Here is a 21,483-nt window from a genome sequence, read left to right on the forward strand (position 1 = left end):
CGCTCTCTTTCCCTATTACTTCTGCCCCCTCCTGCGCTAAGCATGCCCAAATGGCCTGCTTTCTCTCTGGCATGCCAAAGCCAGTTCAGGGCACACTACCGGTCAAAACTCTGCACAAAGTGCCAGAGCTATTACCCAGAGTCAGGGTCTTGAGGCAAGGCTGCCTATATTTCTGACTATACAGGTGCCATCTGTGTCTTTAGCTTCTGAAAGATCAAGCAGCAGACCTTAACGTACTTGCCACAGTTGCCACTCACAGACCTCAAACATCTTCCTCGAGACGCAGTTCTACTGCTGGTCGCACTTCAACAGCAATATTAATGGTATTTTGCGCTTTTCACAAAGACAACCTTTAAAGGCAAAGCATCCTGCAATAGCTGTTTTGGTTGCTCTCCTAGCAACACCTTGCTGCTAAGAAGATAACCTCCAAGACCTAGCTGGCAAGTTACAGTTAGCTAGAAACTTAAGCTTGAGACTCCCGCACTACATGAGCAATGAAAGATTGCACTACATTAAACCCCAATTTGGCATAACATGTGCGGCCCATAGAAAGGTAAATAAATAAAGTCTTTAACATGAGGGTGTGTTCACATTTATTATGTAAAGAGACAGGAGTGAGGAGTGAGAGGAAGAATAATAGGAAAAATAAGTATAGAATGTTTAGCCTCGCTTTCCCTGGGGTACATAAAGCTTATGTTTCCTCAAACATGGCCTGTAACTGAGACACCTTGCCTGCTGGTAAGAGACGAGGTATGCTGGGACAGGAGGGGGTACCACCCCCCTGAAACTCTGCCGTCCCTCCAATTTGTTCCTTAGCAAGTCTCTTTTCCTACTTCACTCTCAACAGTCCTACGCTGTCCGCCAAACACTACTTGCTTGATCCACCAGTTCGCATGCACGGAGCACAGAGGTGCAGCGGTATGAAACTAACTGCCATCCTACAGGATCCGGACTGAGTACCAGTCCAGCCACAATTCTGTTTTGAATGATTTTTCCAAAATTCATGCAATTAAATGTTTGGGTAGTTTCTAAGAACAGATTATGGCCTATTCATCCCCCATTCTTGATTATTTTTGTGGTGTGTTACCACCCAAGCTGACTTCGTTTACAAGACATTAAAGCTACATTCTAAAAAGAATTTCACATTAATCCTCTAACTTCTAAGATACAAAATTATGTATACATAAATTTATTTAATACATTTATTATATTTATCTTCCTTTCCACTATGCCACTTCCTTTAATTTTTTATTTTACTTATTTTAAATGTTAACATGCCTACCGACAACTGACAAGCCATAGGTGGTAGGCACCATAGATAAAGTAAACAAAAATATGAAAATAAGAAGATTAAAAAATATATATGTATATGTGTGTGTGTACTGAAACACACATACATACAAATAGATATTGAAACATACATACATACACACAATACAAATTTAACATGGAAAATTATAAAAAGAAAGACTGACAAAGAACACCTACAATAAGGTAAAACACATTAATTACTAGAAAAAAATCATTCCTATTATGAGACACATTATTTTTTAAATATAAACTTCCAAAGTACATTTAACTGAAATATGTAGATGATTTCTTAATATTTAGTAAACTTTTTAAAATCAGGTAAATAATTAAACTATTTTTAACACTTATTTGTTTCTCTATTGAAGGTTATCACATTTGTTGAAATGAATAATTAGTTTAATTATCATTTTTATTGCTGTTAGTACAGAGTAACATGTAATAACGAATACAAAGTATAAACTTAATACACCTATCCCTCACTTAGTATGACTGATTCGTTCCTAAAAATGCTTATGTTATTCAAAATCGCGTATTCTGAAACATTAGTTCCCATAAATAGCAAAGCTAATTTATTTAATGTGTTCAAAAATTGTGTAGGAATATATACCTTACGTAATATAAATGAGTAGACTAACACTCAACTATAAATATGTCATGCCATTAATCTTTATATGCCTTCCATCGCACTTTTTATGACAAATACAACACCGCTTAATGGGAGATACGTTGTTATGTACTTTATCCTCAGTCGGCAGGCTGAATTGCCTGCCCAGGCGTGACCTTAAACTCATGTTGCGTATCTTTTCAAACCATCCTTTACTGACAGTGAAACCGATATTACTGTCCGGATAATTACATTTCAATTTTTCAAAAATTAAAGTGCTTATTTGCGTATCACCACCTGGTTCACACCAATCCTGTCAGACCAATGATTTTTTTTTTCATGCCGTAATACTTCTAGTTTTGTCTCAACTACTTGAACACAATGCATTATGAGTGATCAATCACGTACAGTTACCGGCAGCTGAATGGGCAGACTTTGCTTTGGTATGAGTGAATTCCTTGCCACTGGCTAGACTGAGTTCATAGCCTGATTTGTGGCCAGGCGACAACGGTACGGCAAGGCGAAATACGTGCAGACGTAAAAACATTTGGTTCTTTACACTCCATAACCAGAATTTAACTTGCCATAGCTGATGTTTGTACAACAGCCGATAGCGTAGACAGACCTGCGCGCACTTCTTTTCCCCCTTTGTTTGGCTAACTGTATCCCACGGCACATCTGTTGTTTACAGTTGAAACAGACTTTGTGGCATCATGCTCGACTTTTTTTTTTGCCTGCCGAGATTTCGTGCTAACTGAAGTTTACAGACGTGCTATTTGAGAATGGGGTAGTAAAATTAAAATCACGCTAAACGAATTTGCACAATCTGAAGCCGTGCTAAGTGAGGGATAAGTGTACCTGTATTTCCTATCAACTTATTACAACACAATTATTTTTTTAAACTATTACTAACAAAAATTGCATCTAAATTCTCCATTCTTGTTAATAATGAACCTAGGACTGAATCATTATTGTGATTTAAATATTGCTGATTAAATATTAATTCATTTATTTTGTATATTATCTATTTTATCACAGTAAATTAAAATAACAGGCATCTCTCTGATCTCATGTTATTACTTTAGCATAAATAGTGTTGGAATAAAATGGTTAGTAATTGTTGTTTTCCCAGTTTTGAAACCAAGCTAATAATCTGAGAGCTTATTTTTCTTTAAGTTGAAACTAAGATTCTTAAAGATGAATTTAGCAAATACTTTGGGGCAAACTCACTGAGAAGCTATATAGGTGTATGTATTATATACATTATATTTTGAATTATTTGGTTACTTGGTTATTTGGTAATAGTCATTAATTAGTTAGTGATATGTGTGCCTGCCAGTTCTCAGAAGCCATCCCTCGCAAGGCCTAGCAGTAACACCACTCGACTGTTGGCACCCTGTTACCTGCATTGTTCTCTGTCACCCTCTCAGAACACAACTACTCGCTCTTTTGCAACTCTAGGGTCTCAGAGGCTACGTATCCTGATCCAGCCACACGTACGGCTGTGGTAGCAAGGCAGTGCCGGTAAACCCCAGGAACAGTAACTACATGTTTGTCCAACACTACGCAGGAAATGTACCTCGTTACAGTGGGCCTTTCCGAGAGCAGTGAGGATGCCAGCTGCAGGCATCTGCAGCGATGGCAGGTACTCCTGGGTGCGTGTCATCTCCGACACGCTGAACTGTATCAGCTGCAACACCTCGTCTCCGTCCACGTCTGCCAGTCGCTCCTGACACACCAGCTCCATGGTGCGCAGCAGTGCGGCCAGGTGAGACACGCTCATCTGCACACGAGCACAGCTACGTCCGGTGATTCTCGTAGTGAGCAACACTCCTGCTTGACACCTCGACAGCATCCCACTTCGCTGAGCTGCAAGAGCACTGGGTGTGGTCACACAGATGCAGAAAGAAAGTATGTTCCCTAACTGCAAGCGACAGAACTGAAGAGACAAAACACATCAGCACTTAAGAACTAAGTAAGCGTTCTAAACAAACAGGTCGAGCAATACTCACTGTATGAACATTATGTTCTTTAGATGTTTATCTTAAGGCCAGGCCTGGGGCCCTGTTCTTGACGCTGTCTGCATGATTCCACTAGAGGAATGACCAATCCGACACAGAATTACTAAACTCTATTTTTGAACACTTGCTAGCGGGATTAGGTTATCAGTATTATGTCACAAACTGTCTGAATGAATTTTTCCGCTAATTTCTTTGCTGGCAGAATAGGGATTTTTCTACAGATTTGATGACAAACCACGAGGCATGATGTGTATGTGTACATTATGAATATGAATATATATATGAATATATATATGAATATATATATATATATATATATATAGAGAGAGAGAGAGAGAGAGAGAGAGAGAGAGAGATAGAGGTTGAATTAATCAAATTTTATGATGCACCTGCAATAGAACGAACTCCCATGCATGGAGTGAAAGGAAGGCAACTAGACTACGCAGCAAACCCTGAAAGGTAATCCTATGGCCTGTGTTGATTCAAAACATCTAGGAAGCACCACTAAAGAGCACTCATCTCTTATCGTTATCTATTGTGCAACTCTATTTGTTGCCAGAGCTGCCAGATGCATACGTCATCATCGTGTACTTGTGTTTCCAACCGGTAGAGTGTCTGCGAGACCCAGGAACACTGTGTGTGGTTATAGCACAGCTCTTGGTAGTAGCATCAACTACTGGACCCATGGAGGAAGTTGCTTATGCAAAGGTTCACTCAATTTGATTTTGTGAATACTCTGTCACATGGAAACACAATAAATAGGTGTAAAATAAAATACTGTTACGAACGTTAGCCAGGCCGCGTCACGCGCAGGTGCACGCTGTGTAACATGAGATGTGCCGTGCTCGCCTGGGTCGCCGCTTTATCTCCCTCCAGCCCTCCGCTCCCCTCCCCCCCCCCCCCCCACGCGGCACTGTTAGTTTGACATCCGAAACCTGCCAGCTGTTGTGTTGCGTGAGCCGCCGACACGTGTTTTCGAGATATTTCTGCAGTCGGGACAGCTCGGAGTGACGTGATGGGCCACGGCCGCTCTCGTGGGTTCTGGAATGGCGCCGGGGCCTATATATACGCCCGAGGACGCCGATAGTCAGTCAGTGGAGTTCAGAGCGAAGTCGGGAGTTTTCCCGCGGTGGAGTTTCCGGGCGAGGTGTCGAGTGGGATCCCGGCGAAGGGGAAGTGCGATTGCAGCGGCGGAGTGCTGCGACGGAGTCCTGCGGTGGAGGACCACGAGGGGTGCAGCGGCGAGATTTGCGCCAGAGGTGCGGCCCAGCGAGGCGTGTGGATTGTGAGAAACAAGTGACTGGAGGAAGCAACATTTTTTTAAGTAAAATTTATTAATTGGAATTTTTAGATTATTAGCTAGTAATGTAAATAGTGGCAATAAATAAAACAGTGTGTGATAAAAATCTTTAATTGGGCTATCCTTTACGAACCCGCAGTAAAATCGTAACAATACATTAATAAGAAAATGTCGCAAGGCATTTTCTTAAACCTGTAAATAAAAATTTAAAAATTGTTTAGTTTGACTTGATTATATGCATAAAATAGAGTATTATTAATAATTTAAAATCATTATCATTCATTTTTTGTTGAATACTAAAATAATGTGTGAATAATATTGCAGAAAACAAATGAAAATATGTATCACAATAAATCATCTCAGCCTCATGTGTGTTACTTTTTTTTAATGATTTTTTTTTGTGAATGAGAGAATGTTGAATCAAGTATCAAATTATCATGAATATCTAATATTTTTCCAATACCCAGAGACCTCTACAACTCACCCGACAAAACTGCATCTTTCCGAATATTTCATGAGGGCCAGCCAATTTTATTTCATAATAAAAAATTATTTTGCCCACTAAATTTGCATTATATTTGCAGAAAAATAAATTGGAATAGTCAAAGATTAATTGCAAAGTCTGAACAAAATCAGACTGGTTTCACAGAATTTGTTAGGAGTAATTCAACGTCAAGGAGTCCTTAGCAGAAGGAATGAATGAAATGTTGAAATCAAACTCCATCTCTGGGTCTGTTATTCAATACAGAACCCGGAGAAGTCGCTGTACGGTAGGATGAAGATCCACATACTAATGGTAAAACACAGTCTGTTCATATGAGAATATATGCACTACTTGCTGTATGGACTGAGTTGTGGATTTGTAATGGTGAAATGACACCTTCTTCTCCAGCAGTAGTGGAAAGACAGCACGTACCTTAGGGTTGTTGCTCCTGTACTCGACTGCCCATCGGAGAACCTTGCTGGGGTACTTCTTGGCGAGCTGTCGCAGAGAGGTGATGACAGCCTCGCGCACCAGCTCGTCTCTGTCGGCTGCTGCCTCCAGCAGGGTCGCCACCACGGCTACAATACACACACACACACACACACACACACTTCATGACCTGTGCCTGCCACGTCTTCTTTCTGGACCTACACTTCCAATGTCTCCTGTGGGAAACACAAATATGACAGCCATGATAATGCTGTACACTTTGCCAAGGTGGTTTCTGGAGAAAATATTGTAAAAGGGTGAATACCATACTTCCCAAGAAGGAAAATTGCTTTGTTAGTAATTCCAAGGTGGTCATAACATAGCATTTAATGAGTAGTTAGTAACCAAAACAAAAATTTAATAATGAAACAGTCTGTCATAACACTTTTGTAGAGCTACCATGTTTTTATTGGGATAATATGTGTTTAGTACTTTAAAGTGTTGGCATCACTCGGTGATTTAAAAAAAGTTTTAAAATTGCTGAGCATAAATTTAGTGAATGGCAGTAAATGCCAAAACAAGCGGTTCTCATTAAGAAACTAATGACTAATACACAATCCTACACAGTTATAGACACATACAGTAATGCACCTAGAGGTCAAAGATCTACAAATTACCATTTAGTGAGTGAACAAACCTTAAACAACTGAGCACATAAATTATAAGTTCCACATTTATAGTCGCCCGAATAAAACATAATAATTCAACAATAAACACAATTATACGACAGAAAGCTCTATCCAAGAAAAATATTACATTGGCAACACAAAACGTCACAGTGGGATCTACAATTTAATAAAAATATGATATTATCTTTGAAAGATTTGTGCAATGGGAGTGCATGACTTGATGTAAGTTTTTGGACATACGCCATTGCTAAGAACTTTTTCTGTTGAAGAAAAACTAATAAATAAAATAAATAAATAAAAATAAAAATACTCAAAAAAAAAAAACACACAAAATTAAGCAAACAATTGCTGTTGTCAACAAGGATATGAACACCACAAAATATTCCGAAACAGGAATATGGTCAGCAAACAAAGAAAAGACAAAGAAAAATGTACTAAGAGAACGAAAAAATCCCCACAAATGATGACAACACAAAAATATTGAAACCCAAAATAATTCAGCACAACAGTTGAAGCGAGACAAAAAACATGACAAAACGAAAAAACAAACAAATACAATAGTTTTACCTAAACAGAAACAAGCGACGTTTCGGGAACTGCTATCTGCTCCCGTCCTCAGGCAGAGACGCACATGGTACGGAAACACAGGTGCGACTGAGAAGGGGCTGGAAAATGAGGGTATTTATCAGAGAAAGGGCTACATCTTGCTCAGCCAATGACAGACGAGCTGTCTCCCCATTGGCTGTGCACCATGTAGTTAAAGCGGATTGGTTATGGTGGGTTGAGTATTGGCTATTGTTTTGTGCTGCAGGGATGTTTCTCTCTTTATCAGAGGGATCCACATATTTTTTAATTCAATGCTCTGCTGGCTGAAAATATTGTTATTGCTAATAATGAAGGCTGATTCTTTGATTTTCCTTTTTATTTTATCGGATTCCTGTATGAGTGGTGTGGAGTCTTCCCAGAGAATTTTGTGGCTATTATCCCATGTATGTTCAGCAAGTCTGGATTTTAGGGTTTCACCCTTCTTGCAGTTGTTTTTGTGTTCTTTGATTCGGGTGGATAGAGCTCTGCCAGTTTCACCTATGTACATGTGGCCACATTCACAGGGGATTTGATACACACAGTTGTGAGTTTGTAATTTTTCTGTGGCTGGTTTCACCTTGGTAACAATACTTTTAATAGTAGATTTAGAACGGAATGCTGTTTGAAGTCCATATTTATTTCCTAGGCGTCTTATTTTTTCTGAAAGCCCTTGAACATATGGAATAACTAGGGTTCCTGCAGGTTTCTCGGTTTCTGTGGATTTGAGTGTTTTGTTGGATTTCAAATGCTGTTTGATGGTGTTGACAGGGTAACCATTGGCTATGAGTTCTTTTTTTATATGATTGTGTTCAACCGCAATAGATTTCTCATCAGAACAAATAATCTCAGCTCGGTTGGTTAGTGTGTGAATTATGCCAGTTTTTGTTGTTTTGGGATGGTTGGATGCAAAATTAAGGTATTGGCCTGTGTGCGTAGGTTTCCTGTATACTTTTGTTTCCAGGCTGTTGTTTTTTCTGCTGACTAGTACATCCAGGAAAGGAATGCTACCTTTGGTTTCTTTTTCATATGTGAATTTTATTGATGGCCTCAGAGAGTTGAGGTGGTTCACAAATTCCTCCAAAGTTTCAGGTCCATGTTGCCAGACAGTGAAGGTATCATCCACATAACGGAGCCAGATTTTTGGAGGGCTATTACTTTTGCTAAGTGCTTCTTGAGTATTTTTATTTTTATTTATTTATTTTATTTATTAGTTTTTCTTCAACAGAAAAAGTTCTTATCAATGGCGTATGTCCAAAAACTTACATCAAAAATATGATAGTGCCATGTTGCTCATCTTAGTAAACACCACTAAGGGCAAAGGAGAACTTTGATCTAAGAGTAAGGAATTGCTATTGGCAGGGCCGAGGTTAATCATGGTTATGTTCACAAAAAACTATGGTTATGTTCACAAAAAACTACAAACCAAAACACTAATCCAAAACCATTTTAAACTTGTGGGGCAGAAACAACAATTTAGAAGCAAATCGTTTAAAGCCAATTAAGCAGTTATGTTACAGACGTAGCCACTACATGCACCAAGAGCAATGTTAGCAACTGACGTGCCATGACGTGCCCCTTCCCCGTTTGCCGCCGACGGGAACAATCACACTTGGAGACCTACACGGCGACTCGCTCTGGGAGCTGTATCAGAATAAAAAGATACAACCCAAGCTAGGGGGTGGGAGATAACAACACAATGAGACAGGAGCCAGGAAGAGGAAGGAAGGGGTTAAAGAAAGGGGGAATACATGGATGGGGCTGATGCCCCGAGGACAGTCTTACCACTCAGGCTCTTCCATGACGGCCCAGCTCAAATGTATAGTCATGTCGGAACAAGGACTCGTGAGTTGTCTGAAGAAACAGTTGTGTTGGTCGAAAGTCAAAAGGAATCATGGTCCATTTCCTCTAGGGTAAAGCATCTTGTAATTGGCTAGAATTGCAAAGTGCTGTGTGTGTCCCATGATTTTGCTTTCCTCTAGCAAGAAAGGGAGCACACTCATCTGACACCATTGTTTAGTTATCACTTGGAGGTTGGCGGTAATGTCATGTTCCAGGTGGTGGCTCACAAATTTAATATTTTAATGTGAGTGCAGAGAATTTTATACCTGTAACCCGAGCTGTGCTGTTTAAATTTTTATGTCCTTGTTGACTCAAATATTTAAACCGCAGGCAGCAGCGTAGGCCTTAGTGACAAATGGAGAGAACTCTGGTCTAAACATTCACACCCTGAGGTTACAAGTTGTGCCGTTTATCATAATTTTCGGGCACAGGTTTTGAATTTTAAGTTTAATTTATAATTTTTAAAGAAGGAAACCAAAAAAATAAAGTTGCATTTTAATTTCATTTAATTTTGATTTCATTACTGTACTCTCCGACGTAATCTTGTGCAACCCAGTGCACCTGCGCTTGTTCGCAGGCCCAATTCGATACTTTTGCTGACGATTGGTTATCGCAGCATCTCGGCCGCGTTTGCATCACATTTTCTCCCTGTAACAGTATGACTTTTCGTGCTAGCGAACGCTACCCCAAGCCCAGCGCTAGCATCTTTCATTTCTCGGAGGCAAGCATAGGTAAGCTGTTTGGCAGCACGTCGAGGACCATGTTACAGTCCTCGGCGATGCCTCGAGACGGTCCACTCGACGCCTTTCCCAGGTGACATAGCAAGTTTTGACCCTCCTTCCCTCAACACCCCCCTGTGGCTTCTTGGGAACTTCAACCCGGAGCATCGACCTCCAGTGAACTCGCGCAGGGTACATGGTCTATCCAAGGACATACGCCCTTGTCCTACAGAGCCCTCAGCGAACCCAAGCGACGGCAAAAATCCCTAACCTAGCTCTGTCCGCTGGTTGCGAGTGGCCCAGTGCGCTCTAGCGGACGTTTCTGTGACCCTCCAGCCAGTTTCTCCTCTTGGCCGCCAGAGCGCACTACTCATCCTTCCCACAAGAGACAGCTTGTCACAATCAACTTTGGAAACAGTCGCGGTGTGATTGCGACCTTAGTTCACCCGCGACCCTGGTGAGCGCGCAGCGAGCGCTTTTTCCGTCTGCTTAGCGCTTCGAGGATCTTCGTGTAACTTCGGAACCTTTCGGTCCGGATGCCAAAGTCTCCCCCCCCCCCCTTACCTTTTGATTGAGTTATTACTTTTAATTAAGAGACACGGACACTCCGGGGACACTTCGCATCGCGATTTCAGACGGACTGCATTAGGTTATCGGCGGATCGGCGAGACGCACAGCTAGACTTCTGTCCGGCTGTAACCGAAGATGTAGTCAGTTAGACAAGGGATGCTATCCCTATAAATTCTTTTAAGTAGTTTAGTCCGTCTGTACACAGCATAGTAGTTATTTTTTTAATATATTTTTTTTTTTTTTTTAATTATGGAAACGCCCGCGACTCCCGCGATTCCGCGACCTTCAGATCCGGACGTGCTACGCTTCGGGCTCTAGAAGCTACCTTCCCTGTCTGGTGAGTTCCTATCAGTTTTATTCCCTGACCTCTCCTTATCTTGTTGCAGGCATTTCCTGCCCAGTTTGCTCACTGTCTGTGTACCAGTTCTGATCATTTTTGATTCTGACTGTTCACAGACAGGTCCGAGAGCAGGATGCGGACCTAGCCACATTTTCGCACACTCCCTCTCCAACAAACAGGTGCCCTGACGCCATGTTGACTGCTGGACTCCGGCCAGCGAGCATCAGACCTCCGGTCCTACAATATTTATGAACCTTGGGAATAACATTTAAATTACTACGTTTGAAGAGATCAGAACTATATAAAACTTTTATTCTGGACTTTAAGCGCTTACATTGGGATTGTTTGTGCCCCTTTGTATTTTTTAAAATTGATTTTGTGTATTTATATTAAATGAAACCTATAATAATCTCATTAGGGCCAGCCCATATTTTTAACATATCCAAGAGATTTTTAATTATGTAATTGAAATTATATTTTAACACATTTTAATACCTCTAATATATTTGTCTCTCATTCAACTGTTATAAGTTTCATCATTTAAATAAATATAGAGTAATTATATTCAGACGGAATCACACCTTGTTTCTGTTCATTCCTCATGTCCTAGTGAAACTAAAAGGTCCACTGTTACAGCAGTGTATAATGTCAATGGTAGTATTTATGAATTTAATCTTTATCTACACTGCCCCAACGTAACAAAGTGACCGCAGGATTGCAATATATTGTCAGAATTTATCATCATAGTCATTAAATTATATTTCCGAGTGATTAACTACCGTATTATTTTTTTGGCCAATAAAGATGCCAATTCTGCGAGTGCTGTTTTTATCATGTAAAGTTACTTGGTCAGAAGATGGCCACCTTATACTTTGTAAATGGTTAGGAAAAATAAAAACAGTTAAAACCAGTAAACATTTTCATCTATAATCACAGTTAATGATTGAAATCAAACAATATTTACGGCACCCAATAAAATTTATTCAAGTGCCTAAAGGTAACCGTCAGACCAACTTGAGTTAGCCAGAGGTATGACAATTTACAATATTTATTCAATACTTATATGAAAAAAAAAATATTGCATGTTTTAATTATTTTTATTTTAAAACAAACACTTTTTTTATTCAAGTATTGTTATAAAACTTTATCTCCTGCAGCCTCTTAGACATGATTTACCAACTCTTAAATTGCTTGTATAGTCTCCAATGCAGCTCAACCATTCTTCACTTCCCTCACGCCAGCACGTGGATATGAGAGGACAACACACTGTCCTGAGACCAAACCGAAAGTTTCTAAACTCCAAACGAGAATACTAAACTAGTCTTTAATAAAAATATTATAAAAATATTTACTTTTTTTAAAATTTCAGGGTCAAACTTAAAAAATAAACTGAAAAAGCAATGACTTTAAATTTAAACATTAATTTAATTTTAATCTTTAAAAAACACATTAAATATATAAATAAGTGTTTAGCTTAGTTATTTTTTTTACAACCAAAAACTGAATAATTTTTTAAAATAAAAAAAAAACTATATTGTGTTCATATTCAAACTGCCATAGATAATAGACAATTGATCATACTAACAAAGATTAAAGTGGTGCTGATGGCTTGCAACCCCCATGCCTCACACAGAGGCAGGAGTACGACGGGAGTCTCCGATGAAGAATCAAGGGTTGATTTGAGAGCGCCCGCCCCAGCTCAGTGTGGAGCAGTCACACGTAGACGGGGCCTGACATGCCCACATGGCTATTTGAGACTCTGGCTTAAGTATTGGAGATTGTGCTGGAAAATCAAGAGTAAACCCTGCCTTGTACACTGCATTACAACCCGGAGACATGCCACTACTCTCTCGACAATAGCGAGAATAACACTCGCATCCTGCCAAGCGCTAAGTTCTTACTGGAGGGCATTGATAAATACCACGATAGATTGCGCTGTATAACTGGGAAAAGCAATACTACGGCACAGTCAGTAGGAAGTGTCAATATGCATGGTCAGGCTGATCAACCTACAAACTCAAAGTCAGAGATGACCGATGCTGAACAATGACCACATGCTGCGCATGCGACCACCACGGGTGAACGAGAGGAGCGACAGGTATCTGCTCCAAACAGCAGGAGACTCAGGGAGGCAGATGAAAAACATTTTAAGGACAAATTAAGTAATTCATTTTTAAACTAACAATCAACAAGTCCCCTGACATTCATGAGCTCCTCGCCATCTTCCCGATCAGACTGACCATTAGGCATACAGAGATAGGAAGTGAAGTCATTAAACCATTGATTTAAAAAGTTTCTGAAAGTCACTTCCTATAAGAAACAAAACACAGCACAACTACAGAGGCATCGCTTGCCCAGTTCATGCCTACTTATTACAATTTAATACTATTTAATTTTTTCTCTATTCTTGCACATAACAGTGTGGGCATATTCCTAAAGCGCCCTACATGAATGGTCAGGCTGGGACCCGGGCGTTGAACTGGCCGGAAGATTACGTCATCCGGTTAAAGTTTTATTAGCTGTGTAAGTGGAGAGGGCATAAATATGTAAAAACAAATAAGTGGCCTCAAGTGCAGAATGTTTTTACAACTCCAGCATTCTCTTTTACAATAGTACATTCCACACCCTGCTACCACCAAGATGGCAGGAAACATTCCACCTAAACATGTACTTTCCTATACAGATTACTCAACCTGGTGAAACCATTCATTTCCCTTAAGAGTGCACGATACATGTGGTTCCGAGCAGCAAAATCGACGTTCGCGGCGGAGCAGATTCTGTAAATGCCATGACATAAAATGGATTTTGGTAAAATATTATTTACAGAGTAAGGATGGATCTTAAAAATGTTATTACTCGAAATTTCGGTATGAGTCTTATTTTATTAAATAATTATTCCTAAAAACGGCGAAGTTTAGTAGACGAATGCTAGTATAATTTGATTGGAAATGGGAAACAAAATAATAATATTTTACAACACATATGTGTGCATGACTTAGAAACAGCAGGATGCATTTAGAAGCAATACCAGCTGAAAAATCTGTTCCGCCGTAACCTTTGTAATCGGCAGACGAAGAACGAATTTTACACATCGTAGTTCACGTGTCCACACACAGATGTCGGGCACTCCGCAAGCAGAGGTTCATTGCAGTAACACATAACAGATGTCGCACATGTCGGAGGTCGTCACTACTTGCTTTGTTGTATCGCGCTACCACGAAATAGGTGGGAAACGCTGCAATTGGTGGCAATAAGACGCGTTTTAAAAATAATAGTGACAAAGGAAACCTGCTTCTTTCTGCAAGTCGGAAAAATAAAAGTTAGGTAACTTATTTTTAAATTGATGATATTAGTTTGTTTTTGATTGCAAAATCTTTAAAAAAAATTGTATAATATTTTCCATGTATCTGAATATTTCAAATAACAGCAGCGCAGAGACTGTAGCATCCGAGACCGGCCGCAGCGTGGGAAGATAGCGCGTGAAAGGGCAGGCGGCGCGGCGCCGGGCTGGCGGGGCGGCCAGTGCGCATTCCACGTTCACACTAGAGGTGTAAAAGTAACCAAAAAAAGTGTACCCGTATGTATTTGTTACTATAACAATCAGTACTCGTTACTATCGTATCGTTACTCGTTACTTCTGATACCGCATAACATGCAACGAATCAAGTCGTATTGCGTACGCGTACAGTATGACGTCGCGTAAATAATAATAAATAGAATATATACAATTAACAATATTTTATAATTAACAGTTTTTGTTAACCAAGAAACAATTAAATCTCATTAGAGTGGCTTTATTATATTATCACTTTTAAGATAATAAAAAAACGTGAAAATTTGCGATAATAAAAAACAAAAACATACATATTTCTAATTTGTAAAAAATACTTTCTTACGTTGTTTCTGTTCCAACCTCAAACTTTGTCTACACACACAATACCTTTAATAAACAGTAAAAAACTTGGACGACGAATTTCTAAATTATACTTTACTTAATAAACAAACATCGTTCTTTGTAACGTAAATTCATCGAATATGCGCGCGCATGCATGAAACATACGAAAAATGCGAGTAACAAAATGCAGCCGTGTGAAACGTTTCGTTACTCGTATATAGACGGCGCACCCGTTACTCAGTAACGAATACATACGGTTTGCTACAGCTCTAGTTCACATGCTACGGCCGGAGGTTTTTTTCCCCCCTCGTTGCAATAATAGTTGTTAATATTTAATTATACTTTGTTTATAACGACAAAATACACACAAGTAATACCAAATATATTTAGTTCGAAAACTTAAAGAAATAAAATGGTATGAAAAGGGGGGGAGGGGGGCAAATGGGCCAGCCCCGATTTTACTAAGGCAGCGATTTTACGAATGCCATCCTTGGAACCGTGAGCAGGGTAGGGCTGTGGCCGCCTCCCCCAGCTTTCAGGAAGAGTGAAAAATGTATGGGTTTTTGAGTATTTTTGGCAAATTGTAATTTTTGACACTTTTTGTCAATTTTTGAAGGTCTGCCCCCTCCCCTTACAAACTATTTTATAGTCTGGCCCCCCTTACAAACTGCCATATGGGCGCCCTTGCCGTGAGCATACATAAAATCGTGGTTCTAGTATTATTAAAATGTGGAAACTAACAAGTTCTAGTGTTGACACAAAAAACGAACTTGAACCCAAATTTGTTGACACGAACTTGAACCGAACTATTTTAAAGTTCGGTTCGAGTTCGAAATTTCGAACGTTCGTACAGCCTTATGCAATACTACTCTTCAAATGTCACACGTGAATGGAAACTTATCAAATAAGCGTAGCATAGCAATTATATATCGCGTCTATTAAAAACATTAGTTTAAATAATTTAAAACATTTATCCAGGACTCTTTTTGGTCATTACATATTTGGGATTGCTACATCTGGACACACATTAATGTTAATTGTTGCTGACATCACATAACACAGTATAAACAAATACTAAACATCCAAAATATAGGTATACGCCACAACTGCATTGCCAGTTCACTATCTAGCACTAGCTGCCAGCCGAGGTCGACGTGCGACCTGAAAGATAAGGTGTAGCGCTGTAAGCAACTACCGCGTCTACCATAAAAGGCAAGTGAATGGGTGTTATGGGTTTGACAGAGGGGAAAATGGATGCACGGGGGAGGAGTACAGTTTAATAGAATATTATAATTACATCGTAAAATGTTATTGGTCCCAAAATGTTTGTATCAGTACGCAGTGTAACATAGTTACACTTATTTGTAAGTGAGGAGTATTTCAAACTTTTGGGCACGGTAAACGAATCTTACGAGATGCTATAGCTTCAATTATTTAATGTGTACTACTTTTGGTGGTGAAGCCTTTTTTTACCCTTTGTTCTGTTTTGTGCGAGTACATTACAGTAATCGTAATTTTCACCACGACTGATACTGGAGAACATTGTAAAAAATCTGACGTGTCTAAAATTTCATAAATACGCATGAACAAAGTTCTATTTTTTTTTGTTTCGCTTGCAGTAAAATGTAAAATAAACATGAGTGATAAATTTACTTAGTAATATTTTATGTACCAGAACTGTTGTACAGTTTTTATTTAAACAAAGTGGTGTTGTATCACAAAGTAACATCCACGGGCGCCAAAACAGTTAAGCATAAAAACTGTGTTCCTTTAAACGAGAAAAAAATGTTCTATCCGCTCTGTCTGGTTATGTATGAAACGGGCGTGATGAGTCCAGTGTCGTCTTGTGCTTCTCAGCACATCACAAAGCCGTTGCGTTGGCTGCTAGAGCTGACTCATCCCACCCCTATCAGCCGTCCTTCATTCGTCTTTGTCTCTCACTTCCCCCCCCCTTTTCTCGCTCCCGGGTGACATTCCGTTTTCCTACTAGTTCGCGGGGTCTCCACTTGGATACGCTCTATACGCCCGTGGCCGAACGCTGCGCTATCCTACGAGGAAAAAATGAACCACTTCAACTGACCGCGCGCGAGAAAATATTATCTCCCACGCGCTCTTAAGTTCCTCGAACTCAGCATCAGCTGAGTTTATAGAGATGTGTTTGTTTTCAAATGAGCCCGACATGACCCTACTCATGTTGTTACTTACACAAAACATGAGCTTCTTCGTTGTTGGAGTCCATAGCTCAGGCACTCCAACTACTCCATCACAATGACAAAACCTGTAAAAGAAAAAATATTCAATTTTCAAAGCCCTATGTAACAGTTTTATTTTAAATAAATTACTTGTGGTCCAAAATGAATACATATTTTAAATTATGTCATATGAACATTTTACCAAATGTAGCAGCAACATGCCAAAACAATAGCCACAGCATTTTATTCTCAAAGTATAAGAAACAAGAGCTGATATGGAGTTGCAATGGTTTCATAATTCCTACGAGTTTGTGAAAAAAATTAAAATTTTATCTTACATTATGACGTCGACCCAAGTGTCAACCCAGCTCTCACAGCCCGTTATGCCACGCCAACGCCTTCTCCTGCCTGTGTCGTGTGTGCGCCGAATTGTGCAGTGCGGCCAGGGCAGGGGGGGGGGGGGGGGGGCAAGAGAGATTCACGCGCGCCAGGGGAATCAACGGTGAATATGTAAAGACTGGACGCTGTGTTACAGCAAGACAAATCATTGTAAATATTTATTAACATTATTTTTATTGTAAATATTTAATTCTCTCATTTGAAATGCTTATGTTTTGTTCTTATCATGTTCACTGGGTGACTACGTCACACCCGTCTGCGACACGTCAGGGGCGGCGCGGGACGCGGGGGAGGGGAAGGGATGAGCCGTCGCGCGCCGCGCCGCAGCGCGGAGGGGAAGTCAGTCGTTGCCAGGCAGGCAAGAGGAGAGGTCGTGTCACGAGAGGAGTCGTGCCTCGAGACGGTCGCTGAGCTGTAAGCCAACCAGGAGCAATTGCATCGCGACGCAAGCATAGGGGCAGCTAGGCGTCAGCTTCCTAATTATAGCTTGTTCTTTTATGTGGCGAGGAGTAGTGGCCTCTACGGAGCATATATTTTCTGGCGGGGCATTTAGGTCTACAGACAGTAGCCCCTGGCATAGTGTGTTAGTGTCGCGCCACCTTTCCGAGTGCCTCTGAACTACCGGACTTAGTACGGTGCAGGTTAGCCAGAGCGTAACATGGAGTATCCAGACAGGGGATAAACCCTCGTGTCGCCGCACGCCAACCAAACTGTCGCAGGCGGGGTTGGGACAGCCCCATGTAAAGGGCCTTGTATCAATAAATTGGGTGTTCTTCGCGGACTGGTGGATATTAATTCTACGTCTTAGCTTGTCCCTCCCGGGCCACACTGGCCGAACCCCACTCTACCTAGTACAACTGAGCAACCGGGCGTCAAGCGACGAGGGAGGGCGAGCGGAGCGACGACAATTATAATACCTGTGCTTTTACTCCGCCGCCGCCATTCATTATTTACCTGCAATAAATAGGAATGTATGTTTTCCATGTACTTGAGATGTTCCTGAATTAACACCACAAGGAATTTTCTTAATTCCTACTGGTTTGTGAAAAAATTAGTTTAAAGCTTACATTACAATGCCTATGTATTCACACAATCACTGTAGAACATTCATTATTTAAGTTTACTGGTGTGGTATTTTATTTTTTTCAGTGTAGGTGTTGTAATAATGAAATTAGTTTAAATAACGACTGTAACGCAGCTGTAAGTAATTTATAATGCAAGTATTTCATGTGTGTTGTTTTATTAGAATAAGTATGTAATTGTATTACGAAATGTTTGTTTTGTTACATTGCATTTAAAGTACCCACTATTTACAGTGATGTTGTAACGAACCAGTCTAATGGGAGTCTAAACGTTGAATTGAATTGTAAAGATCATTCATTTTCTGTGAGGAATATGTGCTGTGCACTGAAGTAGCTGACACATTGGTCTTTCCAGAGAATTCTTTGATTACAGCCGTTGTATATTCTGTGTTTGCTATGGCTGGTTGTAACATCGCAGAATTACTGCCCCCTACTATAAATAACACTTGACTAAATATGATTTATGTTAATGTTTTTTTAAATATTTTATAATTAATTTGTACTAATGTTTTGTTTTATTATGCATAGGCATTTCAAGTATTTTGCTTGCGTTTTAATAGTGATTATTATTAATTTGGGTTAGGTGCTATGAAAAGTTGAATGTAGTATGTTTTATTATTTGTTTCATTGTAATTTACTTGCATGTATATTAATCATGATTTTTTAAATTTAAGTGCATATTCTGGGTAGTAAGAGTGTAACATTCTAGAAGGGTTCAAAAAAAAGAAAGACACTGGCACAACACCCTGTCGCCGGCAAGTTATTTTTCACGCCTCAAGTTAGTGCGTTGTTGGTAAACCCAGCATGTGGACGCATGACTGCACAGTAATAGACTAGAACTTTCACTGGGTGTGGTCTCACCAGCCAACCAGAGCGAGCCTTGAGGTGGTGTGATGTGTCTTCGCAGACTTTTAGAGAGAAACATTTTTTTTCAGTATTTTTCCCTATATGATCAGGTACTAGGATCTGTGTTGAGATTGATTGGTTGGCCCGCAGGGTTGCCTCCCTTTGTTTTGGCTTTGAAAAAGGAGGGTAGCTGCGTGGTGCAAGTTAATTGTCGCTCGATCATCGCAACGTGCGGCCGCGTCATCGGCAGCTCGCTAGAAAAAATGGAGTTTAAAGAAATAACTTTAAAAAAATTGATAATCATCAAATATAAACAAACTTTTCAAGTGTTAAAAAGGTCTTAGTTATTTTACTGAGTTGTATTGTCTGGCCATCCTGGAATTTAACATGGTGTTTCATGTATCCCAGTTTATCCCTGGATCCTGAGGGCTTGATTCTGATGGCATGATCCTAATGGCTTGTTCCTGTGATACATGATGCTTGCTATTTTAGTTCAGTATGTCGGAAGATCCTGTACATGAAAGAAATTGAGAAATAAGAAAGAATTATGATTGTAGGTTAAAAAAAAAAATCCATTTTATTCGACTTACGATCACAATTCGTTATTATATGACAATATTTTTTTTAAGTACCTACAGGATCTACCAATGTAATGAATTAAAACAACAAGCATCATGTACGAAAGGATCATGCCATCAGGATCTTTCGACATACTGAACTTAAACAGCAAGCATTACGTTCCACAGGATTAAGCCTTCAGGATTCAACCTCAATATATGAAACACAAGAAGTAGCATGTTTTTAACTATCCATAGTTCGCTACAGTTATGCTAAAGAGATACACGATCACAGGTAAACAATGACTGTCAGCGGCAGTGTGAAAACACAGGTATTGTAATGTAAGATAAAAACTGTTATTTTTCACGAACCTGTAGGAATTAAGAAACAATGTTTTCAGGGGAAACTTATGGACTCTAGTGCTTGAAAACATATTTTTCGTTCCCTGAAGACGTGGCGTCCGATGCTGGTATAGTAATGTCAGCTATGAACTATTATTTTTCACAAACTAGTAGGAATTAAGAAAACATCCTTTCAGGAGCAAGTGTAGAGTGTGAAAACCATGTTTTCAAATTTGTTTCTTTCCGTTCTAAAAAGCCACAACATACGATAATTACTGTAACAGTTATCTATGCAAATAAATAACTGCCAAAAAGTGTTTCTTTGTTGATACAAAAGGTTGTATAAGCACTGAAAGTGTTTGGATAACGTTTAACTGCTAATTTGTCATTGAATGCAGCCTTGAAATTAAAGAATCCTTTCGTTAAAACTTCATCGGTAAAGGGCACAGCCTATTAGAAAAGAGTAATAGTAGGTACCCCACAATCGAATGCAGTTTTCTGACAGGTAAATTTATTGACGTTTCAAGATGACAGCTGAATATTATTTGTTCCTACACGGGAAGCAGCACGACGGTCGGCAGATATATTTCCTCAAAGCTCACGACAAGAGACCTAATCACCAATACATTGTTACAGAATATTTTTTTTCATCCTGAGAACCTGAGAAGACGCAGCGCATCTAATAGGTGTGTGTTTAGTGTCCCTATGAAAATAAGTAATTAAAACAATGTGACGCTCTAATACCAAATAAAAAATTTTAAAAAATCCTCAAAATTGAATACGATATAAATCACCAAAACAAATTAATACACTAACGATATCCCGAAAAATACCTAATGCCCGCACTGCAGTTGACTGGTACTGTCACGAGACAGTGACACACACAGTGTCATAACAAATAATTTTTTTTTTTATTATTTGCTAGGTTGGCCTTCAGCGGTACCACCAGCAGCCATAGGGTCATGCGTCGTAATGCAAATCGTAATTATATATCAATTCAAGCAAACCTCAGTAAGCAAATTGGTCAACGTATCGAAGTGCAATCATCATCGGCAATCAATTACTATCATGTAAATTGGGACACCCATGCCTTAACCGGGACTCGAACCCAGAACCCCTCGCACCATAAGCCAGTGTGGATCCGACTACGCTACGGAGGTCGGCCATAAACAAATAAATATCTCTTAAAAACAACTTTCAGCATCAAAGTACAAGCAAAGTACCAATTTTGTAAATTAGCACACTGATATCAATAGCTTTTGGAATGAAGTCAAACATA

The 21,483-nt window shown here is 39.7% G+C and overlaps 1 protein-coding gene across 4 annotated transcripts in view; it reads right to left on the reverse strand.

Annotated features, from left to right (window-relative positions):
* Positions 1–21,111, reverse strand: part of LOC134536695 (maestro heat-like repeat-containing protein family member 1) — a 178,667-nt gene extending 157,556 nt beyond the window's left edge. Inside the window, exons 1-4 of one of the 4 annotated variants that reach the window (XM_063376555.1) lie at positions 21,038–21,111; positions 16,992–17,064; positions 6,153–6,298; positions 3,495–3,698 (exon numbers count right to left, since the gene is read on the reverse strand). In XM_063376555.1, the coding sequence (XP_063232625.1) occupies positions 3,495–3,698; positions 6,153–6,298; positions 16,992–17,025 (384 nt within the window). In that variant the 5' untranslated portion in view covers positions 17,026–17,064; positions 21,038–21,111. Of the gene's footprint in view, positions 1–3,494; positions 3,699–6,152; positions 6,299–12,476; positions 12,675–16,991; positions 17,067–20,681; positions 20,996–21,020 lie in introns of those variants that run through there. The other 3 variants (XM_063376556.1, XM_063376557.1, XM_063376554.1) reach the window with 3 other exon arrangements.
* Positions 21,112–21,483: the final 372 nt, after the last annotated feature.

This window comes from Bacillus rossius, chromosome 11 (assembly GCF_032445375.1).
Source record: "Bacillus rossius redtenbacheri isolate Brsri chromosome 11, Brsri_v3, whole genome shotgun sequence".
Classification (NCBI taxonomy): Eukaryota; Metazoa; Arthropoda; class Insecta; order Phasmatodea; family Bacillidae; genus Bacillus; species Bacillus rossius.